The sequence below is a fragment of the Lutra lutra genome, chromosome 7, assembly GCF_902655055.1.
Source record: "Lutra lutra chromosome 7, mLutLut1.2, whole genome shotgun sequence".
NCBI classification, from domain to species: Eukaryota; Metazoa; Chordata; class Mammalia; order Carnivora; family Mustelidae; genus Lutra; species Lutra lutra.
The window spans coordinates 31,564,613-31,592,132 of NC_062284.1; the positions used below are offsets into that span (position 1 = coordinate 31,564,613).

Here is a 27,520-nt window from a genome sequence, read left to right on the forward strand (position 1 = left end):
CAATGAAATCAAAATATCAAAGAGGACATGATTCATAGATATAGAAGACTGGGATTTGAATCTTAAGTGACTACCCTGTATATATAGGTAGCTTTAATATACTGAAAGGTAAACATCCTTGTATAAATATTAAAATGAAATTATGGATTTACCTCAATGCTCAAAGCTCAAAACAATGAATACATACCTAACTGAAGTCTATCTTTATAAGGTTACTACATTCTTTTGAGAAATAATGTTTTCATAGTTTCATCTATGGGGAATACAGCTTTAATGCAATATTTAAACTTAAGGAGTTCCTACTGAGATTTCTCTAATTCACTTTAAATTCCAACCTTTAAAAAAAAAAACCAAATGGTATTTAAAAAAAATTTTTTTTAAAGATTCTATTAACCTATTTGACAGACAGAGATCACAAGTAGGCAGAGAGGCAGGCAGAGAGAGAGGAGGAAGCAGGCTCCCCGCTGAGCAGAGAGCCTGACGTGAGGCTCGATCCCAGGACCCTGGGATCATGACCTGAGCCGAAGGCAGAGGCTTTAACTCACTGAGCCACCCAGGCGCCCCCCAAATGGTATTTTAGATGTCAAGGAAGGTATGCGAAACTCTGCACTTTGGTGGTTATTGCTCCGTCTCTTTTCCAGGATTAGGAACTCAGTTATTTGTATGATATTCTTCCTGCCACAGTTGAAATGGTTTATCTTGAATGCCTCATGACCACTTAAAATCACAAAGATAGCTAGGAGTCAAGTACAGCTTTCAAAACTAGAGTCTGGTCAACAAATTCTTTGAGAGGCAATTTTTCAACATGACAGTTTATTTTTTACAAATGTACTATATATCCCAAAAATATCCCCCAAAGTATCCAACAGTTAAATGTATAAATTAATGATGATAAAACAAACGTATAATAATCACCACACAGGTGAAGAAACAGAAAACACTGCCAGCCTTCCAGAAGGTACCCTAGTGCTGTCTCCCAACCACTACCTGCTCCCTCCTCCCCCTAAGGTAGCCTGATTTCTAACACCATAGTTTAGCCCTATTTGTATAAATGGAATCATACAGAAAGAACTCTTTTCTGTCAGTCTTCATCAGTGTTGTTGCACATACCTAAGTTCATTTGTTTTCAGTAGTACAGAATACCATTCTACAATGATACCACAATTTATTATTTCATTCTTTTGTTGATGAATATAGTTTTCCAGTTTAGGTTGAGCACAAATAATGCTGTTATGAACATTTTTGTCTATGTCTTTTGTTGGCTAGAAACACTCATTATGGAGACACCCAATTCTTTCCAAATTATTTTGTAATTTTTTCAAGTGGTAACTAATGACTTCCATGAGAATCCCAGCAGACTTCTCCCCTGCTCTCCAAACTGCTACTTCTAATTGCCTACTTGTGATCTTCACTTAAAGGCCCAACAGTCATTTCAAAATTAACAGCCCCTAACTTGAAGCCCAAACCTTCCCATTCATACATTTATTCATTCAATATTTACAAAGTCTTGAGCAAGTGACATCTGTTGCCTATCACCAGGAGTAGAAATCCAAGCATTCCTGGTACATTTTGGTACTGGAGTCACTGTGGGAAACACAATAGTCAAGCACTGAATGGAACAGCACTCTACTCACATAGGGAAGAAACAGAGCAAGATTGGTATCAGTAGTGGGGGTCAGTTGCCCCTGCACGGCAGAGAGCAGGTCCCTCTTAGCACCCACACAGAGCAGTTGGCCTGTGTTCTCTCCTCTTGTGCTGTAGCAGAAGGACTCCATTCCGCCCCCCAACAGGACAGATATAGCACTGGGGCTGTCCAGGTACCATATGATACATGAGCAGAACAAAGGAGCACAGGATGTGAGGACTCTATCTCTTGGTAAAGGAAGTGTTCTGGGCTTCAGGCCTATTCTTAAGGTCATGGCCAAGAGGGACTGAAAGCCTACATGCACAAGACTGCCTTTCCCAATACAAAGCACCTACCATGTGCCAGGTTGTTACAGACATTTGACTCCCACAGTTTCTACATCAGAGAATATACTTCCATCCTTTCAATTCCTTAGGCCAGCTGTGGAACCATTCTTGAACCCTCTCCTTTCCTCATACCAATATCTAATCCATCGGCATATCCTTCATGTCTATCTTCAAAATACTCAGAATCTAACCATTTCTCACAGGTATGGTCTAAGCTATCATCTCTAGTTGTATTATCATGAAAACCTCCTCACTGGCTTTCCCTTAGTGTTCTTGCTGCCCCTCCCCACAGTTTATGCTCAATATAGTAGCTAGAGTCATCCTTTTAAACCTAAGTTAGATCACATCATTTCCAGCTCAAAGCCCTGCAGCTCAAAGCCCAGCATCTCATTCAGAAACTCATGCAAAGTATTTCACAACTCAGCTTCCATTGCCCCTCTGCTCTCATGATCCACTTATGTACTCTGCTCTATCCACACGGCCTCCTTGCTGCTCCTTGAACCCAAGAGGCAAATAAATTCATGATGAAAAACCTCAGGGTTTTTACAATCCTGTTTTAACTGAAATTCTCTTCTCTTACATTTACATGATTCACTCCATTTTCTTAAATGTCATCTTTTCAGGTAACACACCTTCCCTGACCATCTTACCAAACCTGCCACCAAGTTCCTCTAATTACCAAACCAGATTGCTCCTATTCATTTTTCTTTTCTTTTTTTTTCTTTTTTTTAAAAGATTTTATTTATTTATTTGTCAGAGAGAGCGAGCACAGGCAGACAGAATGGCAGGCAGAGGGAGAAGCAGGTTCCCTGACGAGCAAGAAGCCCGATGAGGGACTCGATCCCAGGACACTGGGATCATGACCTGAGCCGAAGGCAGCTGCTTAACCAACTGAGCCACCCAGGCGTCCCCCTATTCATTTTTCCAACTTTGCTTTCCTCCACAGTTCTTTCCACTTTTGTTACTTTGTATTTACTTGCTATCTGTTTACCTACCTTCTTTAAAAGGTATTTGATAAATGGGATTACAAACAATACTCAATCTAAAAGGCAGAATAAAAATAAATAAGGAACAAAGAACAGATGGGACAAATACAAAACAAATAGTAAGATTATAGACATTTTGCCCAGCCCTATCAATGACTGCAGTAAGTATAAATGGCTTAAATACTCCCAATAAAAGGCAATCTGACAATAGGACAAAAAGATAAAGTGCGACTATAAGCTACCTATAAGAAATGCATTTTTTTAAAGATTTTATTTATTTATTTGACAGACAAGTAGGCAGAAAGGCAGGCAGAGAGAGAAGGAGGAAGCAGGCTCCCTGCTGAGCAGAGAGCCCAATGCTGGGCTCGATCCCAGGACCCTGGGATCATGACCTGAGCCGAAGGCAGAGGCTTTAACCCACTGAGCCACCCAGGCACCCCAAGAAATGCATTTTATTTTTTTTAATTTTTTTTTTAAAGATTTTATTTATTGACAGAGAGAGAGAGAGAGATCACAAGTAGGCAGAGAGGCAGGCAGAGAGATAGAGGGGAGGAAGCAGGCTCCCTGCGGAGCAGAGAGCCCGACTCGGGGCTCGATACCAGAACCCTGGGATCATGACCTGAGCCGAAGGCAGAGGCTTTAACCCACTGAGCCACCCAGGCGCCCCAAGAAATGCATTTTAAATATAAAAATATAAACAAGTTAAAAACAAAAGAGTGGGAAAAACATATACCATGAGAATACTAGTCAAAGAATGTTGGAGTATGTATATTAACATTAGGCAAAAATATCAAAAGATATAAAGATGGTCATTTCATAGTGACAAAGGGGTAGGTTAATCAAGAGACATAATTATTCTAAACATTTATGTCCCCAACGACAGAGCTTAAAAATACATGAAGCAATAACTGATAGAACAGCAGGAGGAAATATACAAATCCACAATTATAGTCAGAGCTGTCAATACCCCTCTCTCAATAATTGATAGAACAAGTACATGGAAAATCAGTAAATAATCGTAGATTTGAAGAACAGTATCAACCAACATAATCTCATGGACGTTTATAAAACACTTCACCCAGTACCAGCAAAATACACATTCTCCTCTAGTATATGCAGAGCATTTACCAAGACAGACAAAATTCTGGGCCATAAAACAGGTCTCAGTAAATGTTAAGTATGTTCTCTCGAAACTAACATTAAATTAGAAATCAGTAACAGACAGATCTCTGAAAAAAAAAAAAAACTCCCCAAATATTTTGAAACTAAGTAACACACTTCTAAATAACCTATGGGTAAATAAGATAAAAAAGAAATTAGAAGGATTTTGAACTGAATATAATTCACCATCTTAATAAACTAAAAAGAATAATCATATAATCACCTCAATAGTGAGAAATATATAGAAAAAGCATTTGACACAAACCAACATCCATTCCTCATTTACAAACTCAGCAAACCAGGAAGAGAAGGAAGTTCCTTGAGCTGATGAAGGGCATCTATGAAAAACCTACAGTTTTTTTTTTTTTTAAAGATTTTATTTATTTATTTGACAAAGAGAGATCACAAGCAGGCAGAGAGGCAGGCAGAGAGAGAGGAGGAAGCAGGCTCCCTGCTGAGCAGAGAGCCCGATGCGGGGCTTGATCCCAAGACCCTGAGATCATGACCCGAGCCGAAGGCAGCGGCCCAACCCACTGAGCCACCCAGGCGCCCCTGAAAAACCTACAGTTAGCAGGAAAGATGGAAAGCTTTCTCTCTAAGATAAAGAATAAGACAATAATGTTAGCTCTTACCACTCCTATCAACATTATCCTGGAGGTTCTAACTATTGTAATCAGGCAAGAAAAAGAAAAAAAAGAATGAATTAAAACAGTCTTAATTCAGACAACATGATCATTTATGTAGAAAATCTAATTGATTTTCTTAGAATAAAACTAAATTTATACAAACTAGAAAAAAACAATTAGAGTTTGAAATTTTAAAAATATCAACATTTATAACAGCATCAAAAATATGAAATATTTAGGGATATGACAAAAAAGTGAAAAAGATCTGCACACTGAAAATTGACAGAAATTTACAAACACATAAATATATGGAGAAAGATATTTTGTTCATGGATAGGAATATTTAGTATTGGCAAGATACTGAGGCAGGCAGAATAATGGTCTCTCAAAGATTTCCATGTCCTAATCCCCGGAACACGTGGATATATCTTACATGGCAAAGGGAACTTTGCAGAGGTAATTCAGGTTAAGGATCTTGAGATGGGAGAGTAGCCTGGATTATCCAGGTAAGCCCAGTATAATCACAAAGTTCTTACAAGGGAAAGAGGGAAGCAGAAGAATCAGAGTAGGAAATCTAAGTGCTTTGAAGATGGATGGTATTAGTACAAGGCTAGGAATTCAAGCAGCCTCTAGAGGCTGGAACAGGCAGAAACATACTCCCCTAGAGCCTCCAGAAGGAAAAAATCCCTAGATTCTAAAATCAAGAAACACCTTGATTTTAGCCTTATTAAGATGTATTTCAGGCTTCTGACTGCAGAACTATAAGCTAGTAAGTCTGAGTTGTTTTAAGCCACTAAGTTTGTAGCAATTTGTTAACAGCAGCAACAATCAAAATTTTAAATTCTTCTGTAGAGATTAAAGAAACCACATATCAAGCATTTCAGTCAGCTAACATTAATAAAGTACCCACTATATAGTGATTTATTTTATAAATATTTGGTAAAGGAGAAAAAAAAATAGAAAGGAATGTCCCTGACCTTGAGCTTCATTCATTCAACAAATATTTATTAAGCACGTACTAGACTCCAAGCATTTTTTAGACGGGAAACATAACTGAACAAAATTATTAGCTGCCCTCATGGAGCTAATGGGGGATGGGATGCAGGGCAAGGGTACACTAAAGACTACAGTAAACAAATATAATTAGTGGCATTCTAAGGGTGGGATGTTGAGAGCAGTGAACACTGGTTCAGGCAATAAGGGAATGCTGTGTCAAGAATTTATATACAATAGTCAAACAGACTAACAAGCAATCTGATTTTTACTATCACCATGTGCCCACAATTCTAACCAATGTCACTGATGAACTACCTCTCCCTGAAAAAGTCTTTTGTTGGGTCTTAGTTCTAAACAACCACTATAGTTACTGCTAAGTTTGAATAAAACATATGTAAGCTTCAAATTATTGGACTTTTAGTATTTATTCTTTAATAAACTTTGCTTTTCACACATTCATTTGGGAAATTCCCAATTATAATGTTGGCCCACATATATGCATACTTAACCACATACATCTTTTTCAAGAATAGCTCACAAAGATTTGACATACTTCAAGTCTGCTCAATGCAAAATTCTTGTCTCCAACCCTTTCTTAGGACGAAGTTCACTTCAACCCTGCAGTACTACATTCTTCTGCATTTCAACTAGATTCAAAACAAACAATGATAGCATAGGGATTATAAAAGCAAACAGATTGGAGTTACTCCAATGCGGTCATTTGTCCAAAGCTGGGACCTCTATTTATATTTGCATTTAAAGTTTTATTTATTTATTTATTAAAAGATTTTATTTATTTATTTGAGAGAGAGACAGAGAAAGCATAAGAGGGGAGGTCAGAGGGCGAAGCAGACTCCCCTTGGAGCTGGGATCCCAATTTGAGACTTGATTCTGGGACTCTGGGATCATGACCTTAAGCCGAAGGCAGTTGCTTAACCAACTGAGACACCCAGGTGGCCTGTGTTTAAAATTTAAAATTTTAATTTTAATTTTAAAATTTAAACTTAAATGAGACAAGAGTGCAAGCACAAGATGGAACATTTTTAAGTGCAAATTTTAGTTCACACTCAAAATATTTTGCTAAACTTGAACAGTATCCTTAACATTATTTTAAAATTATTTAATGTTTCAAACTAAAGAACAAAAAAGGGAATAAAACAGTAATTTTATCATTAGTTGCCTAAACTGTACCGTTGAGAGATTCAGGTTTTTTAATCACTTGTTAGTTTGTGGGTGATTAATTACATAAAATATCAGCCTCTAAGCAAAGAATCAAGGTTCAGAAGTTAACAAGATGTAAAAACAATTAGCTAAAGGGTTGTGCTTTTTTCCTGTCTTGTACTGTAGTGTGTATTTCCCTTTTCTTATTTATTTTACTGCCATGATTATAATAATGAAGCTCAATAAAAGAGTTTACTATTTATATAATAAATGAACGATTTCATTTGTGGAAATTTTATGAAAATAATGTCATCATTTAGGCAGCAGAGTGCTAAAAAGTTATCCATTTTGGGTGTCAAATGCTCTAGGCACATCATTTAACAAAATAATAAGTAAATAAGTAATAAGTAAACACAATTAGTAAATTATCTAGTATATAGGAAAGTACAGAAGGTAGGGAAACAATAAAGCAGGGTAAGGGGAACAGGAGTATAAAGACAAGGCATGAAAATTACAATATAAATAGGGTGGTCAGGGTAGACATACTGAGAAGGTGAGGCTTGAGCGAAGACTTGAAGGCATTAGAGGGTTAACCAGATAGCTGGGAATTCAATACTTTCTATTTTTCAGGTATTTGTTGCAATTCTTCACCTAAAAGATTTTTGTAGTATATTCATACACTCTGAAAATGTCTAATTAGAGATTTCCAAGGAGGTTAGGAAAAATGGTAGTTTGCATCCTTGCAGTCTTCGCTTCCCAAATCCAAACCAAATACCAACAACTTCTCCTTGAGCAGTTACTAAAAATCAGCATCCAAATTGGCCAGAAGGAGGGGTTGAGGTCTTAGAATTCAGATAAAAAGAGGTGGCATACTTTCTCCACCCCCAAGAGAAAGGAGGCCCTCCTCTGAGCAAAGAACCCTAGGACAAAGATAGGAATGTCCCAGTTCTTGGGAAAGAACCTTACCAGTAGAACTGTAGACAACCCCCCCCACCCCAGCCAACCAAGAAAAAGAGCAATACCAGCCTGTGTATTCTGAAATTCTTACTGGTCTCCCAGCCTCTAAGAAGTTACAATGCAGATGGACAACTTACTGAGCTGAGTCCTTCCTACCCTTTAGGAAGGCCCAGAAGGTAAGACTCATATACCTCCCAACATTTACCAGTTAATATATATATTCACTGTTAGAGGCACCTGGGTGGCTCAGTGGGTGAAAGCCTCTGCCTTCGGCTCAGGTCATGGTCTCAGGGTCCTGGGATCGAGCCCCGCATCGGGCTCTCTGCTCGGCAGGGAGCCTGCTTCCTCCCTCTCTCTCTGCCTGCCTCTCTGCCTACTTGTAATCTGTCTGTCAAATAAATAAATAAAATCTTAAAAAAAAAAAGATATATATTCACTGTTGAACTTGAGCCACAAGGGTAAAAAGAAGTGTAAGTCAGACAAAGGAAAATAACAATATACCTAGTAGGCTAAAGTAATGAAGAACAAACAGAAAACCCAGAATAGGTGGCTCCTAGTGGAACAAAACTGCAAAGGAGATGGACAACAGCCTCAACTACAACACATACACATATAAATATCACACATACATACATACATACATATATACATACATACATACATAATTACAATAATATATATAATTAAGAACATTTAAGCAGAGTCTTAGAGCTAAATTATGCCTTATAAAAACTAAGGAAAAAACTCAATAGCTTAACTGAAGAACTGGATGGACATTGTTGAAACCAAATTAATGGTCTGAAAAAGCAAGTAGAAGAAATATTTAGAAACACAGAGCAAAACTACAAAGAGGAAGAACTCGTGTGTAAGATAAGGTAATGTGGAACAAAGAATCAAATGCAGAACAAGTGTTAATAATAACAGCTAAAGTGGAGGGGTAGAAAGAGACTGAGGAAACACAATGATTCAACAAACAGGAACTATCCCATGATTGCAGAAAGGCATGAGATACAAGGGATTCAAGTTCCAGGCACTGATGGTGGGGGTAGGGAAATAACACACTAGATACAACCCGATAACAATTCTGAATTGAAAGGATAGAAGAAGACCTTAAAAACTACCAGTCTTAAAAATAAAAAAGTCACTCTCCAGCACCAGAGGATTCTAAAAAAAAAAAAAACTTTTTCAGTGGTAAATGAAGGAAAATAATTAAACATATATCATACCTCTCCTATACAAACCAATCACCATGTAAACACTAGCCGACATGAAGAACTTTTTCTTCTATAAAGAATATGAAATATTTTTATGTTCCAAATAATAAATGAAGAAAAAAATGATAAAATTAGGATATCACCTTTTGCAACTCCTAATTAATGGCTCTAGAGCTCTAGGCTCTAGCTGCAACATCACGAAGAAAAATAAACAGGTACTACATACTTCCAACAGGAAGAAAACCAACCCCCTTTAAGTACCCATGCCATAAAAACAAAATTTTAAAAACCCAACCTGAACATGATCCCACTTCTAGCTTCAACTAGCAATTCACAAGAATTAGGGAGGCCCAAGGATCAGATCAACTGCACCACAAAGAAGCAGTCAGCAAAATCCACACTGTCAGAAACTCTGTAGAACCTGTTTGTTTGTTTGTTTGTTTGTTTGTTTCAACATTGCAAGGAAGGGAGAAAGGTGGGTCAGGGAATCAGATCAAAGAAAACATAAAGATTAAGAGATATACCAATCATAATGGATGAAAGAGAATGATTAAAAGAGAATTATGACACTTAAGAAGTGAACACTGAATATTTGATAATATTAAGGAACTTTTTAGGGCAAAAGTGGTATTATGATTTCTTTTAAAGTCCCTACCTTTTAGAGTTAACTGAAATAATTGATAAAATGATATGAATTCAGAGATTTCCTTCAAAATAACACAACGTGGATAGGATACAGATGAAACCAGACTAGTCCTGAGCTGATGACTGTTGAAGCTGGTGACATATACATGTGGACTTACTACATTATTTTATGTATCTTTGATTATGTTTTAATTTCTTTAAAACAAAAAGTTTTACAGGAGGCTTCCATTTTCTTTGTTGACTAGGTCTAAGCTTGATTAAGTGAAGGTATTCAGCTTACTGCAAAGGACAAGGATACTACTACACACAGTGCTCTAACTCTACAAATTCCAAATGTCATAATGCCTAATATAATCTAGGCATTTGAGAAAAAATCACTGACTTCTGGTTCTTGGGAAATATTTTTAATGAGTGATGGTTTAGCATTTTACTGGAATGTTCACATTGGCACAATATGGAAAGCTCAAAGAAAAATGTTATCTCTAATGACCAAGTCATCACAGAAAAAGATATTAATTTTAAGGTGTCAGAGAAAACATTTATCATATTTGTATCTTCTCTTCTTTCTAGTTCCTAACCTAAATGTGGCTTAAGATTTAGGTCATTAAAAAAAGTATGTATGGTATTGGCATAAAAACAGACACACAGACCAATGGAACAGAATATAGAGAACCCAGAAATAAACCCATGCATATCCAGTCAACTAATTGACAAGGGAGCCAAGAATACTCAATGAAAAAAAGACAGTCTCTTCAATAAACAGTGTTGGGAAAACTGGATATTCACATGCAAAAAAAAAATGAAACTAGTCCCTCCTCTTACATTACTCACAAGAATTAACTCAAAGGGGATTGAAGAAAAATGCAGGACCTGAAACTATAAAACTTCTAGAGGAAAACACAGGGGAAAAGCTCTTTGATACTAGTCTAGGTAATGATTTTTTTGGATATGACACTTCAGGTACAAGCAACAAAAGCAAAAATAAATAAGTGGACTCTATCAAACTAACAAAAAAGAAAGGATTAATAAAATGACAGGACAACCACAGAATGGGAGAAAATATTTGCAAACCACATATCTAACAAGGGATTAACATCCAAAATATATAAGCAACTTATATGACTCAATAGCAAAAAAAGCAAATAATCCAATTTTTTAATGGGCAAAGGATCTGAAAAGACATTTTGCCAAAGATGTTCAAAAGGTACATACTATGGTACTCAATATCACTAATCCTCAAGGAAATATAAATGAAAAATCACGAGCTATTACCTCACATGTGTTAGGATGGCTGTTATCAAAAAGACAAGAGATAACATGGTCTGGCAAGGATATGAAGAAAAGGGAACACTTGTATGCTGTTGGTGAGAATATAAATTGGTACAACCACAAAGAAAAACATCATAGGCGTTCCTCGAAAAACAAAAATTAAAGAATTACCACATGATCCAGCAAATCCACTTCTAGGGATAGATCTGAAGGAAATGAAATTGCTATCTTGAAGAGATACATGAACCTCCTTGTTCACTGCCACACTGTTTGTAATAGCCAAGATTTGGAAATGAAAGACTAAAGATAATTTGAGACATATATACACATGATAGAGTATTATTCATCCATAAAAAGAAGGAAATCCTGCCATTTTTGACAACGTAGATGGATCTTGAGGGCATTATACTAAGTGAAATAAGCCAGACACAGAAAGACAAATACTGGATGATCTTACCTACATGTGAAACCTAAAAAAAACCCAAAGTCACAGAAACAGAGAACGGATTGGTGGAGAACAGAGGTGGGCGGGCAAAATACCTGAACTTGATCAAAAGGTACAAGCTTCCACTTATAAGTTCTGGGGATGTTAATATACAATATAATGACCATAGCTAACGATATTGTACTGTATATTTAGAAGTTGCTGGGGATAGATCTTTAAAGTTCTTATCACTAGAGCACCTGGGTGGTTCAGTCGACTCAGGTCTTGATCTCAGGGTCCTGGGATCCAACCTCGCCTAGCTTCTATGAAGAGCTCCATTTTCAGAGGGTGGTCTGCTTGTCCCTCTCCCTCTGCCCCTCCCCCTGTTCATTCTCTCTCTCTCTCTCAAATAAATACATAAAATGTTTTTTAAAAAAAGTTCTCACCAGAAGGAAAAAAATTTGTGACTATGTAAGGTTATGGATGTTAACTAAACTTACTGTGGTAATCATTTCACAAATACACATATTTGAAACCATTATGTCATACAACTAAAACTTAATGTTGTAGGTCAATTATATCACAATAAAATGGGGTGAAAAAGATTTAAATCAACCTGACCTCTGTCTATTGTGGTATTTCAACATCAATATGATAGGACACACTGAAATCCAGAACTTGCCTATATTACAAGTTGGCTTTTCAGGCACAGCTTATACATGATTAAATCAGAGTCTCCTAATATTTTACCTGCATACATTTGGGCAAGACTGTACTATAACACTAATCTAAAGTTAAAAAAAAAAAAAAGAAAGAAAAGGGGGTGACTGTGTGGCTCAGTCAGTTAAGTGACTGATTCTTAATTTCTGCTCAGGTTATGATCTCATGGGCTGCTATACAGAGCCCCATATTGGGCTCTTTGCTGGGGATGGAGACTGCTTAAGATTCTCTCTCTCCCCATCTCCCTCTGTCCCATCCTCCCATCTATCTCCCTTTGTCCCACCCTCCCATCTCCCTCTCTAAAAAACTAAAATAAAAAATAAAGTTAAACAGAAAAAAGTTAAATATATGAAAATACAGAAAAGTATTTCAAATGTATTTCTATCTTAGATGAAAGGTTAAAATAGTGTTACTCTTCAGATGTGACAGATTATGTACTCAATTAAGGGTCCCCCCCCCCCCGCTTTTAAGACCCCTCAGAAAGTATCACAGCTCTATATATATTGGCCCTAAGGGATTTATGCATCACAAAATATGAAAAACATGGAAGACTGTTAAGTAGGCTATCAGCTGCTTCCCTCTTGGTAACTAAAGTGACTCATAAATTATTTCAACAAACTAGTAGAAGATATATGCTAATGAAAGTGATTCTGCTATATACCCATTACCAAACTGTAAAATTCAGTATTTTGTTTCTGTTTTTTCATAGAAAGGCTAAATGTTAACAGTAACAATAATAAACACAATTACAAGTGCATAAAAAAAAAAGCAAAAATAAAAATCCCACAAGTAATGTATACATCTATGGCCATATTGTAATTATGCACTAAATAACAGGATATTTTGGTTATTGGTATTATTATTAGAAAATGCCCTTGAGGGTGCCTGGGTGGCTCAGTTGGTTAAGCGTCTGTTTTCAGCTCAGGTCATGATCCCATGGCCCTAGGATTGACCCCTGCATCAGGCTCCCTGCTCAGAAGGCAGTCTGCTTCTCCCTCTCCCCATTCCCCTCCCCCTGCTTATGTTCTCCCTCTCACTCAATCTCTCTCAAATAAATAAATGAAATCTTAAAAAAAAAAAAAGAAAGAAAGAAAGAAAGAAAGAAAGAAAGAAAGAAAGAAAGAAAGAAAGAAAGAAAGAAAGAAAATGCCCTTGAGCTCTAGCCAGGGACCCCAGGAATAAGCCTTCATTTCTTGGCAGTCTCCAGAGTCAGAAGAGAAAAGTATGTGGCAGACTTCTAGCTGTTCTCCAACTGCTGGGTTTTAGCTGGACACATGATCTTGAGGAATACAGACTACATATGCCAGCTGTTTATGAAGTTAGGATGGGGCCACAGCTCTAAGTTCTGGCCACTGTGTGGCAGCTTATGGGAAATCTTCCGTAAGAGACAGCAGGTATATATCCTTTTGTTACTTCTTGATCCCTTCCTCCACCAAGCTATCTAGATATCACTTCTATCTTGGACTATTAGACCATGGCCAGGCGTGGCAGAGAAAAAAACGGAAAGCTCCTCAGTTCCTGACACTGTGGAGTGTCATACCAGCCCTGCACTTTTATATGGAGAATAATAAACTTTCACCTTATATAATCCGCTGTTATTTTATATTTTCTGTTACTCAGAGTCAATATCAATTGTAATTAATACAAAATATAACCTGCTAACTCTTCAGAAAAGATAAGCTGCATGAAAAATAACTCTCAAGGAGACTCCTACATCTACAAAAGAGAAAATACCACTGTAGGAAGTGTACAGCACAGTGAGGACTGGCTTGAGGAAAACCGAGTTTTAGAATTAGTTCTACTTCCTATGTAAACCTTTGGCAAGCCAGTTAGCCTAGGCAGGCCTCAGCTTCTATAAAATGGTAGTAAGACAGATCTAAAGAAAATTAAAAAATAATTGGAAATTTTTAATTTAATTAAAAAATTAAATTGGAAGAGGCTGACGAAAATACAAATTGTAAGAGTATCAGTATTACTTTGTCAATTATTCCCTCTTCCCCACCTTTCCTTCAGAATTGGGGCATGAGGATGGCCCACAGTACGTAAATATAACTAGAGTATCACCCCCAGAGATTCTAATTCATTAGGTCCAGTGCAGGAACCATGAAACTGCATTTTCAACAAGCACCCCAAGAGACTGTTGAAAGCAGTCAGCCCATTACACCTTGAGAAACACTGCTCTATGATCAGGCCCTCTACATGTTCTTACAGGGTCCTTGTGATGAAAGCACAAGAACAGTTCCATAGCCTCTCAAGTGCCTAACTATATGCGAAATAGCCAGTAGACAATTTAATAACATTTTGTTGAACTGATGAACTGACATGGAAAATGACAAAGTGGAACTCAATCAAATGACCCACTATAGACTTCCATTTCTGGCCAACAAAGTAATAGGAACCAAATATACCCTCCTGCCTCAAACAACTAAAAAACAGAAAAAATTAGAGGAAAAAACAGTTTTCAAGACACTGGATACCAGGTAATGAAAACCATGATTCCTGAGCTATAATGGAAAACAAAGGAGGTGAGTCTTACGACTGCCCTAGATTACTTCTTGGAGAAAGTCTCCAGGCCAAAGCACTGAGAGGAGGAGCCCAGGCAGAAGAGGGTGAGGCTTCCCTGAGCTGAGGGGCTAGAGACGTGAGTCCAGGGAGGACAGTGTGGCTACAGTTCACAGGAAAGAATACCAGAGAGAAACTTCCGAGCCTGCAGAGATTCCTCAACTCTTCCACATATACATATGTGAGGCAGGGCAAAGAACCACTTGGAAAGATTTAAGGGAACAATCCCAAGACCTCACATAGGGCAGGGAAAAGTGCCTGTTCTCATCAGCTAGGGTGAAAACCCTCATAATTTGCAGAGCATTGGGTAGAACACCCTGAAGAGTTTTGCCTCAGGAGTGAGAAAAAAATTAGCCCTAGGTCAAATGCTGCTCTGGTCCCACCTTACAAAGCTTAAAAGCAATACTTGAAAGGATCAAACTGTTTCCAGATAACTTATCCCAGAAAATTCAAGAATATTTATAGGAATACAAAAATATCCTGCATCCAACAGGGCAAAATTCACATCAGTCACCAATTAAAAATTACCAGACATGTAAAGAAGAACTACTATTTTAAAAATCATTTTCTTGGGGTTTTACTGAATCTTAAATTTTCCTTAAAAACAAACAAACAACCTGTCATTTTTATCATTTGCACTCTGTGTTAATCTCAAAATCCCTGATCTACATAACTGAAATGCTATTCTGTATATGAAATGTTAACACTTCAGAGGCAAACAGCATAGTGGTTAAAAGCACAACATTTAGAGGCAGTTAAACCAGGCTCTGAATAAATTCTTTATTCTTAACTTACCCCAGTGTTCCTGGGCAAGCCACCACACCTGAGTGTTAGTTTACCTATCTATAAAATGGTATGATATTTGCTCCATAGGACTTCTGTCAGAAATAAATCAAAGTAAACACCTTAATAAATAGTAACTATCATGCCATAATTATCACATTATCATAAGGAAAGTTTAGAAAAGTTAGTACACACTCAAACATTCACTGAGGAACAAGCAATCATCTGCTACATATTAAGTATTAATATGCAGGCACTAAGAATACAATGAAGAAAAGGACACTGTTGAGAGGACCTGAAGTATATCTTATGTTGAATCTGCATTTAGAAGTTCACCTCCTTCATATTCTATTTCTTAATTTCTAAGTAGGGCAATTATTTTAAGTTCCTCCTATAAAAATTAAAGGTTCATTTTTTTCCCTTTGAAAGGAAAAAATAAGAAATTGTCAGGTTCAACCAATTAGGGCATGTCTAAGAAATCCTGGAATCTGAAAAACATAGTAAAACTTTAACTTAAGAGCAACCTACAATTTAACATCACCTTTCAAAATTATTCTCAAATTAGTAAGCTAAATTATATTCAGATATAAAATACACAAAATGGACCAATCTGTTGTTATGATAATCTCTTCAGAAAGGCTTGGGCGAACAGATGTAAGAAATTAAAACCAAGTTCAAGTTTGTATTTCATTTGCTCATTCCACTTAAATGACAGATGGCTTAAATATTAACCCTATTAACAAGACATTTGCATATTCATTATGAATCTGATTGCCTTACTTCATAACTCCATGAATTCATTTTATTAATTTTACTATATGGCTGCCCATTTCATGCCGGTCTTCTAAACCCTTGCCTCTCCCAAGTGTGGTCCTAGAACCAGCAGCATCAGCATCACCTGGGAACTTGCTGGAACTACAGAATTTTATTCCTCATACTAGACCTACTGAGTCAGAATTTGCATTAAAAAAGAATCCCCATGTGATTTCTGTGCACAATGAAGTCTGAGTAGCATAGTTCTAAATGTTTATTTTTTTCACACTTTTTTTATAGTATTATAAAAAGCTTATTTGCTTCCAAACTGTTGATTAACTTGTCTCCAGAGAGTTACTTTTCATAATAATTCAATTTAGACAAATAAATCAAACAGATATACATATATTAGATGTTCTGTATATAATATTTGTCTCAGATTTGACCTCCCCTCTCAACCAGGATTTCAAGTCTTAGAAGACTTGTTGTACTATCCATATTTTCTCTTGAGTCAACATTTTTGTGGCCCCTAGCATGTGGCCATTGTGACAAAGTCTCTGTAATTAAATAACTATACAGAAAAATACCAGATCAGTTCTTGCTATACCTTCAGAAAAAAATAAAAATAAAAAAAACTCAAAGTAGTTTAAACCAAGTTCAACTTGAAAGTTCTCTAGGAAAAAACGACCAGAATGACTCAATCCTCCACAATAATATATTTTTATGCTTTACCTAACACATTTTTTTACTGCAGGTACCACATATTTTTAAAATCAGAAATTCACATGGGACTTAGTACAGTTCTTTAGATGGCTCATCTTTCATTATTACTATTGCACAATAGTCACAGTGCACATAAAATAGAACAAATCTTGTTTTCTCTTTCGTTTTTCCAAAAAGAAAAATGACAGACCTAGGCTGAAACTGATCACAGCAGGTAGGATGCTTCAGCACAGATTCAAAGGAAGGTACAAATGTTCTGTTTTCAAAAGCACTGCAAAAGCCAACTTCATCTCTTGTCACTGTAGCTGTGGCTTTATGCCAAACATTTGAAAACTGTTGAAAAGTGCCATTCCTCATAAGCAATTATGAAAAGCTTTGCAAAAAGAAGGGGAAAAATAACTGTAATAACAATGAACTCCTTACAATAGCCAAATGTCCATGGCCTCTGGTTGCAGGATAAGAATCCGAGAGTTACCCATAGGGCATATGAGCCAATGCACCCAATACAGGAGCCTTAGGAGAAAGGGTTTGAAGGGGTGTTAAGAGAAGGTGTGAAGGAAAGTGTTGGGCAGTCTCAGAATTTACATATTCTTCAAACGTCCCTGGTTTTTGTTTTTGTTTTTGTTTTTTATAAAACACAATAATAGATCAGTCATCCTTCAATTTAACTTTATTCATCCTTTTTTGTGTTTGCAGCCTATATAATTTCTCCGGATATACATTCTATAAGAATACAAGGAGGCACTGAATGCCTTTTTTATGGTTCTAGATGTACTGATTTCAAGCTTTAAGTGGTGCCCTACATCTAATATTTGAGGATTTGGTGAACAGTTCATTATGCCCCATATCTACTCTCATCCACAGCCAAGCCTCTCAGAAGAATTGTCTAGGCATGGTGGCTCTGCTCACTCACCTACCAGTCACCCAACAGCCAGCCCATCTCATCTGGCTTCCACCATTTCACTCCACTGAAACTTCCCTTGGTAAATACTGTAAGGATCTTCATGTTGCCAAATCCAATGGACACCCCCTAGCCATCATTTTTTCTCCACTCTGCAGCATCGTTCAACAAAGTTCACTGTTCTCTCCCTCTTAAAATAACTTTCTGTAGCTTTGATACTTTCTCCTGGATACCCCCCCAACTCCCTGTCCCCTGTCAATCTTCTTTAGGGACTCTGTCCCCTCTACCTAACCTATAAATGTTGGGCCATCTTGGGACTCGGTCCTGAAATCTCATAACTATAAATTCCACCTTCATGCTGATGACACATTCATCTCCAGCCCACATCTTTCTTCTACACCAGCATACCCAACTACCTCAACAGCTCTACTTGAATGCTTCAAACACATTTAAACTCAATACATCCAAAACTGAAGCCTTGGATCTTTCTTTCACTGTTCCTCCTCCAGTGCTTTCCATTCCTCAACCATCTACCCAGTTGCTCCTGCTAGAAGCTCAGAAGTCCTTTACTCCCACCACCTATATCCTACCAACCTTCACGTGCTGTCATTTTGGATTCCAAAATATAGTTTTAATATGTCCCATTTCCCTATCCCTACTGCCATCCTCTCCAAAGCAGCCCCACTCTAGTCAAAGTCATTATCATCACTTGCCTGCAACAACAGCATTCTAAGGGATCTTCCTGAATCTTCTCATATTCCCCTTCAACTCTGTCTTCAGACTTCAACCAGAGTGATCTTTCCAATATGAAAATTCTTCTACTTAAAACCTTCAGTGGCTTCCAACTAGCTTTAGGATAATGTTCACAAGGCACCTGTCTCTCCACCTTATGCTCTCACTCTATCTGTTCTCTAAGTACCAGCCTTATTCTTTTCCTCTCTACATTACACGTGCTGAGGTTTTCCAGGTGTAAGGCCTTTGCATATGCTGCAAATGCTACCTGAAGTATTTGTTCTTTTAGTCTTCTACCCAAATCACACTAACATATGCATGCACAGGCATAATCCAAAACTTCAGGGTCCACAACCAACAGTGAAAGCTTACCAAAAGGAAATGAATGACTAGCAACTCCTGGCATTAAAACATACCACCACTACAACAACAAAAAATAGTAACAGCAAACGCTTCTATAATTTTACCAGGACTGTTCGAAGTAATTTACATATATTAACTTATTCATGGCTCACAACGATGCTATGAAGGGGACACTATTATTATCTCCATTTTGAGGTAAGTTAAATAAGGTACAAAGAGGATCGACAACTCAACCAAGGTCAGAGAAACTCAGCAGCAAAGCAAGGATTTAAATTTAGTTCTTCTTCTGTGGGAGTGCTTGACCGCCCCTGGCATAACTTGGTCATGGACTACTCAACCCTTCCTTCCACATAAGGGTATGGAACTGGTTTAAATAATTAGTAAGTTATTTGGATAATACTGTGTCCCCCACTAGGCTGAAAACATAAATGAGGGTAGGGACATACCGTGTTCACTGACATATCCCCAGCCCCTGAATCAAGTCTCACACACAACTACCGCTCGTTAATCTGTTGAACATAAGACTACTGCCTTGCGTAATTATCTTGAGAATGTACTGGCTCCAATTATGAGATTACATACAGATGTTTCCCGTTAGCTCCTGGCTAGCCAGTAGTGTCAGTCCCGCGGTGTCCCCTCCTCCCGCCTGGGCGGCAGACTAGGCCCAGTGTGGCTGCTAGCCCCGGTCTTCCCTCTCTTTCCAGGAGTTGAGCATGCGCGGCCTTTCCTGCCCACAGGCCTCACCTTCCATGTGGGGGAAGACGCTGCCCCAACGTCCTGACCAAGCCCAGGCGGCTCTCCGGTACCCGACGGCATGAAGCGGCCATAGCGCTGCAGAGGCCACTGAGCCGCACCTCCTCCCGGGAACGCGAGGCCTGCGGGGTCTTTTCCCGCCTCTGCCATATCGGGCTTCGGGACGTGCGCAGCGAGCGGGCCCCTGCCAATCCGCGCAGCCAACCAATCAGGAAGCGAGATGGCCCAAGGCCCACCTTCCCCGCAAGTGGAAGCCAATGGGCAGGCCCCGGAGACACGTGCAGGGGGCTGCTGGGATTGTGGGCGTCACTCAGGACCTCGTGCGCCTTCTCCTGTTGGTGGGCAAAGTGGAGATAGTAACTTCCACCTGGAAGTGGGGCTGTAACGCTTGTAAATGATGATGGGCCTCGCTTCTGCTACCCTGGGGCCCTCAGGCAGCTCAAGTCACGGTCCAGCCGGTCCAAACGCTCAGATTGGGACATTTCTGAAAACTAACTTCTGCGCGCTGGGACTAGGCCCGCTCTCCGAGGCTGCGTGGACTAATGTGTTTCCCTTAACAGCAGCCTTTCAAATGGCCCACCCAAACCCATCACAACACTGCATCAATTCCGCCCGCCACTCAGGAAGTAAGGCTATTTTCTCCTCATCCTGTGGCCCTCTGGACATACTCCAGACTGTCAAGTTCTTTCCCAAAGAGAAGAGCAATTGGGTGGGATGCTGACGGCTATAAAAGGTGTGCCCCAGTCAAGCAGCAGGTGCAACTAAATGACAGGTCTGGGTGATTTATAGTCGACAAAGCACTTCTGTTATTTCATTTGTCCTCCCAACAACCTTGTGAATTAAAGAAGCAAAACAGATATTACTGCCCCCATTGAATAAATGGGAGGCAAAATAAGGTCCTGAGGGTTAAAGTGGTTTGTCCAAGGTTACACAGCCAGGGCAAAAGTGTGGTCTCCACAGTCTCTCCAAGCGTCTGCCCCACTCAGGAAGAATTTAGGTATTCATTGGGTCTGTGTCAAACCAGATGCAGAGTATACAGAGGATGGAGACTATGTTAACCAAACACATAAAATAGAGTTATAATGCAAATAATTTTTAAAACTAAATGTCAAAGGGTAGTAAATGCATAGACAATGTTTAGAGAGGTGGTAGTTTATCCATTCTACAAAGCACTGATTAAATATCCATAGTGTGTAATTACACTGGTCAGTACAGGGGTTACAGAAATGGGTAAGGCATATTTCTAGCCTTCTAGGAGCTCATGCGTCTAGCCTCCTAGGATCTTATAAGGAAGACAATGAGAGGTACCCATGATACCTGATAGTTACTGCCACGGAAAGGGCACAAACCATGTGCTCTGAGAATTCAGATGAAGAGTGGTGGTGGCATTTCAGTGCGAACTTTAAGGGTGAGAAAAAGTTCCCCAAGGGAATATAGAAGAAACTGATATTCCATATGGAGGACATGTTGAGGAACAAAGTTTCAGAGATGGAGATAGTGACACAACCAGGCAGAGTGGAAGGTGTTTCAAGGAAGACAAGGCCTCAGGGGCAAAAGAGCAAAGAACAGCAGCTAAAGAGAGTGAATTTTACTTGGTAGGTGATAAGGAGCATGGAAAATGTGTGTAGGGGAGTGATACTGTTATAATGGTGGTCTAGGCAGGTTAATCTTTCAGGGGCATACAGAACAAACTGCACTCAAGGCAGAGGATTAATGTTACTCATCATTCCATTTCAGATTTCAGAAACTGCTTCTGAAGGTCCTTAAATGACACAGCACTAGGACATTTAATATAGTAGTAAATAGTTAGAAACTTGATGTGAGTCCCAGTTCCACCACTTGCCAGCCCTGTGACCTTGGGGAAGTCACTTAACCTCTCTGTAAAATAGGGTTAGCAAATACCCATCTTTTTTTTTTTTTTAAAGATCTTATTTATTTATTTGACAGAGAGGTCACAAGCAGGCAGAGAGGCAGGCAGAGAGAGAGGAGGAAGCAGGCTCCCTGCTGAGCAGAGAGCCCAATGCGGGGCTCGATCCCAGGACTCTGAGATCATGACCTGAGCCGAAGGCAGCGGCTTAACCCACTGAGCCACCCAGGCGCCCCAGCAAATACCCATCTTAAAGGGCCAGAGGAAAGATAAAATAAGACCATATGAGGGAAAATAGTTGGTCAGTTACAAAGTGGTACACATGTTGGTGCTTTCTAATCACAGGGTTAAAGAGACTTTCTATGGGCTCCCTGTAGGCAGGAGGATGGGAACAGGAGCCTGACATTCGGTCTCAGAGGCACTCACCTTCCAGGTCCAGGACTGAAGATGCTGTCAGACACCCTTCACAGGAACAGATGGTGCTCACAGTTGGGACCCTGTCAGTGCCCAAGGACACCCAGGGCCCTGCTGGGTTCCCACCTGCAAGCTCCCTTCCTAGACAATGCACCTGTGCTTGAGCTTCTGGGGCCACCAGCGTCTGCCAAGAACAAATCATGTCTGCAAAGGGAGATATGAGAAAGCCACAGTACAATGCACAGAGACTCTTAAAAACTTACGATATTAACAAATGTGACTTGTGCATTCAAAAGATCCTGGATGCTATACTTGGTGCTGGGAATACAGTAGAGATCAAACCAGGTACAGCTTCTACCCTCCTGAAGCTTACTGTCTAGCAAGAAGGTGGAGGGAGTGGGGAAGAGGATGCAGAACACTGAGCAAATTACTCCATATTTTTAATGGTCATTGTATTTTCTTTTATCTTTTTAAGATTTTATTTATTAATGATAAAGATAGCGAGACAAGAAACACAAGCACAGGGGAGCTGGAGAGAGGGAGAAGCAGGCTCCCCGCTGAGCAGGAAGCCCGATATGGGGCTCGATCTTAGGACGCTGGGATCATGACCTGAGCCAAAGGCAGACGCTTAAGGACTGAACCACCCAGGCGCCCTGTATTTTCTTTTTTAAAGATAAATCTATAATATGTATCAAGGTACAATTTTACACAATAGAAGCACAGATATTACAAGCAAGTTTTGACACTTCTAAATACTCATATAATCACCATCCAAGACAAGATATAAAACATTTCCGAAAGCCCCAGATTCTCTTAGGAATGTCTTGTTCCTGACACTCTCCAACTCCCAAGGGCAAGCATTGGTCAGATTTTTATCACTATAGCTTGGCTTTTCCTGCTTCTGAACTTAATATATATGAAACCATACAGAATGTACCCTTTTATATGTGCTTCCTTTGGTTGGTATAATTTTGTCTTTATGTTCATCCCATGTTGTGATGTGTATCAGTAGTTCAACCTTTTTTAGTGCTCAATAGCATTCTATTGTATGATTGTATTGTAATTTGTTCTCTACCTGTCAATGGCCATTCGGGTTTTTTTCTGTATTTTGTTAAAAGCTGTTATGAACATTTTTGTACCAGTCTTTTTTGTTGATACGTGCTATCGATTATCTTCAATCTATACCTAGGAGTGAAATTGCTATATTCTAGAGAGATAGGTTTTATCCTATAAGAACCTGCAAAGGAATGTGTGGCAGTAATCCTTGTATCATTTGGCACTCCTACCAGCAACACCTGAGAGGTCCACTTGTGCTTGCTGACATTTGCTTTGTCAAATCCTTTCAGTTTAGCAACTGTTGTGGACTTATTGTGATGTCTCATTGTGGTTTTAATTTGCATTTCTCTGATGATGAATAATATTGAGCCCCATTTCCAATGGCTTTCTGGCCATTTGTATATCCTATTTTATGAAGTGTCTGTTCAAATCTTTTGCCATTATTCATTTGCAAGAGTTTTTTACCTATTCTGGATATAAGTCTTTTGTCAGATGCATGCATTAAAAACATTCTGTGACTTGCCTTTTCATTTCCTTAATAATGTTTTGCAAAGAGCAGAATTATTTAATTCTGACTGGAGTCCAATTTATTAATCGTTCAGATTTTTTTTTTCCAGTGTTTTTTGTGTCCTAAGAAATGTTGGCCTACCCTAAGGTTGTACACATATTTTCCTATGTTTTCTTCTAGATAAATTATGGTTCCAATTTTTACATCTGGGTACATGACCCTTCTTTCATTAAATTGTTTATAGTAAATGAAGTCGGACTTAAGGTTCATTTTCTCCCCTGTACAATTAATGTTACATAGGAACGGCTGTCTACCAATGACTGCTGAAAATTGACATATAAATACCCCAATTTCCTCACTCCTCAGGTGGGATAACTCTGAGATTTGTGTAATACCCTATTTCCCAGAGTTCACCCATGGGATTAGGCTCCACTTACCCATGATGTAACTTGCTTCGTAATGCTTCTATTTTTGGCTAACTTCCCTTCTCTGTCTCCCTTCCCAACCACTGTTTCCTGGAATCACCTCTCAGATAAATTACTTGCATGAATCTTTGGCCCAGGGTCTGCTTCTGAGGGAAGGAACTGGAAAAAAGACAGTGGCAAACAAGGCAGACAGTTCCTCTGCCTTCTTGTATTTGGCTACAATGTAGTTGCATACAAAAAGAGAGTGAAAAGGCAGTAAGATGAGGAAGAAGAAGTCACTCTCATATTTGAAGCGGTCCCTCCAATGCCATGCTGATTGGCAGGAGCAGAACAATAGCATTTGTGATTGGGATTAATGAATGACAGGTGACTATGAGCTAGCACATCTCCCTCCCTCTTCGGAGGCTATTACCTGTTTTATTTTTATTTTTTTTTAAGATTTTATTTATTTATTTGACAGAGAGAAACACAGCGAGAGAGGGAACTCAAGCAGAGGGAGTGGGAGAGGGAGAAGCAGGTTTCCCGTCCAGCAGGAAGCCCAATGTGGGGCTCGATCCCAGGACCCCAAGATCATGACCTGAGCTGAAGGCAGTCACTTAACCGACTGAGCCACCCAAGCGCCCCAACTATTACCTACCTGTTTTATACAAAACTAAAAGAAAACAAAACAAAAAATGCAACAACAATAACAACACCAAAAACCTCGCCTGGAAGTGAAAAAAAGTTTCTTTCTTTCATTGAACATTTTTGATCACAAATTATTTTACTGTGCTACTCTGTGTTGCAGGTGGCACGAATGACAGAGAGATATTGGCTGCATGAGTAGTCAGCATCGTTGCTGGCAGGCTGCAGGGCTGGCTTTGAAATCCTAGCACATCCCTTTCAAAGCAGACCAGGGACCCCATACATTCAGTCAGCAGAGGAAATGAAGCCTTCAGTCTCCTTGGGTCTGGCTCCTAGATGACAGAGACTTATGCATCATTACTCTGCCTGCCATGTCCCTCAGCAACATTCTGGGGACTACCCGGAGTGACTTGGAACTGCAGGGCACTGTGGACTGCTGTGGGGTTTCCCAGAAAAGCCATTCACGTCAGTCAGACCGGATCAGTCTTCATGATGTCAGAACCTGGGGATGCTGTGTGAGAAGGGCATGTTTCCACGGAACTCTAGGCTCCCTGCTAGAAAGCAATTATTTTCGAGTGCCTACTCTGTATCTTTCACGGCAAAAACAAACTGTTCCATTCCAGATAATTCAAGGGATTTCAGTGTGATTGGGCACAGACAATCCCAACCTGTCCACAGGCTGCTGATCGTTAGGACAACACGAGGAGAGATTAACAGTGACTTGTTCCATTTATTATAAGCACAGAGAATCATAAGGTGGTCAAAAATGTTTACCAGCTGGTAAATTAGGGGGCACTTTTTACAAAGCTGGGTTAGAATCAGAAATAGGAACTTGGAGCAAATCCTAAAGATAGCCTACGAACTCATACCTTGGAGAGAGGGATTACGTTTTACTTATGTTGGAGTCCAGAATTCCTGGCACATCGTAGGTTCTCAATATCTGTTAATGAAAAGATTACAAATTTAATATGAGAGAGTGAAAGTGATCATTTAAAAGTAATTTTGAGAGTATAAACAGCTAACATAAGGGAAATGGTTAAGGACTCCTTTCCTGCCCTTATCTCCACGTGAGTTGGAACAAGAAGAAACATCTTTGGCCATGTCCTAAAGAATTGTAGCATAAGCCAAGAAAGACATTTTTACATCTCAAACTCCTAATCTCATAGCTGGTATATTGGGGAAATGTATATCCCTAAAGTCTGCAAATACATAGTCAAATATAGGAACCCTTGGACTCTCTCCCAATTTGATACGTTGTTTATTCCACTGTTTGTTGCCTAACCCAGGGGTTGTCATTTAAACCCACTCTACAGAGTGAGGCTGCCATATTTGCAATTCACACCCCAGAGGACAGATGGGAGCATCGTAAAAAAAATAAATAAATAAATAAAAATGCTTTGTGCTGGAGGGTGACTCAGCAGAAGCATCTCTGAGCTTAGTTATTAGGAATATGTTGATTAATTGAGCCTGCAGCCATTGTGACTGCCCTCCAGCAGATGCTAGGTGAGGATTGGCAGAGGCTGGAAGGCAAAGCTGTAGGGGCCCCCAGGGATGGTCAGGGGTCAGGGCCGGGTCGGGTCGTGGCTGCTGGCCCTGTTTCCTCACACAAAAGGCTTCAGCTCTGTGTGCATCACAGTATGCTCCAGAATGAAAACCCTTTCCCCAGGGGGTAATTCTAAAAATAAATTGTGAGACTTAGAGGAAGAGTGACTTGTTTTTTGTTTTTTTTTCTTGGTGGTCATGTGAGTTTAACTAATTTGTTCATTCATTTATTCAGCAAATATTTGTTGGGCATACTCTAGTTCTGGACACTAAGCCGGATGACAGAGAAACAAAGGTGAATAGGACACACTCCCCACCTTTTTTTTTTTTTTTTAGATTTTTTTAAAAGATTTTATTTATTTATTTGACAGACAGAGATCACAAGTAGGCAGAGAGGCAGGCAGAGAGAGAGGAGGAAGCAGGCCTGCTGAGCATGCAGGCCTGGATCCTGAGCTGAAGGCAGAGGTTTAACCCGCTGAGCCACCCAGGTGCCCCTCACACTCCTCTTCTTGAAAGCACCTTTTGGTCTGATAGTGGTGATGGAGGTAAGACAACGTTAGTGTTTGAAGCCGATGATCAAGAAAGAATTCTTGAGACGTCTTCGGTGCAAAAAGGTGATTTTATTAAAGCACGGGGATAGGATCCATGGGCAGAAAGAGCTGCATCAGGGTCATGAGGAGTAGCTCATTATACACTTTCATGTTGGGAGGGGGTTAGGGATAGTGTAAGTCTCTAAGGAGTTTTGAAAGGAAGGTTTCCAGGACCTTGAGGGGGCTAGCTATTGTGGGGAAAAGGTAACCTATTACCATCTAATAAAACCTTAGTCATGAGACCCTTCAGATGTGTATTGGGGGATGCTTGCCATTGGGGGAAGCCACATGCTTGGGGGATGATTGCCAACATGTATCTTGAGGGGTTTAGAGATAAAGGAAGTATCCAAAGGAATTTTAATACATTAAAGTAGACTTACAGGATCCTGGTGGGGGGGGGGGGTCGGGCTAGAATAGGCTTTTGCCCTTGGCAAAGTATTATCATTGAGGCAGTTGAGTCCCTAGAGTCACTCTGTGTGTTTCAAGGACTTGTCAACGGACTGTAGGTAGTAAGGAGATTTAATAATTTTTCTTCTCCCTTTGTTTCCCACATCAGCGGGACAGACACAAAGACAAATAATTCACAGTATGAAAGATGCTCACTGAACATACTGACCCAGTATTGTGTTGATACATTCAAACAGGGACAGTTAGGATGGTTTGCAGAGAGGTGTCTTGCGGTAAAATTCACATAACATAAAATTCACAATTTTAACCTTTTTAAAGTATACAATTCAGTGGCATTTAGTACATTTACAATGTTATGCAACAATCACTACTATCTAGTTCTGGAC

General features: G+C 39.3%; 1 protein-coding gene across 1 annotated transcript in view; it reads right to left on the reverse strand.

Moving 5' to 3' along the window:
- The window catches only part of REC114 (REC114 meiotic recombination protein), a 101,508-nt gene extending 81,653 nt beyond the window's left edge, over positions 1-19,855 (reverse strand). The window contains exon 1 of the mRNA XM_047736095.1: positions 19,692-19,855. Within this exon, the coding sequence (XP_047592051.1) occupies positions 19,692-19,850 (159 nt within the window). The 5' untranslated portion in view covers positions 19,851-19,855. The remainder of the gene's footprint in view (positions 1-19,691) is intronic.
- Between the last annotated feature and the right edge of the window lie 7,665 nt (positions 19,856-27,520).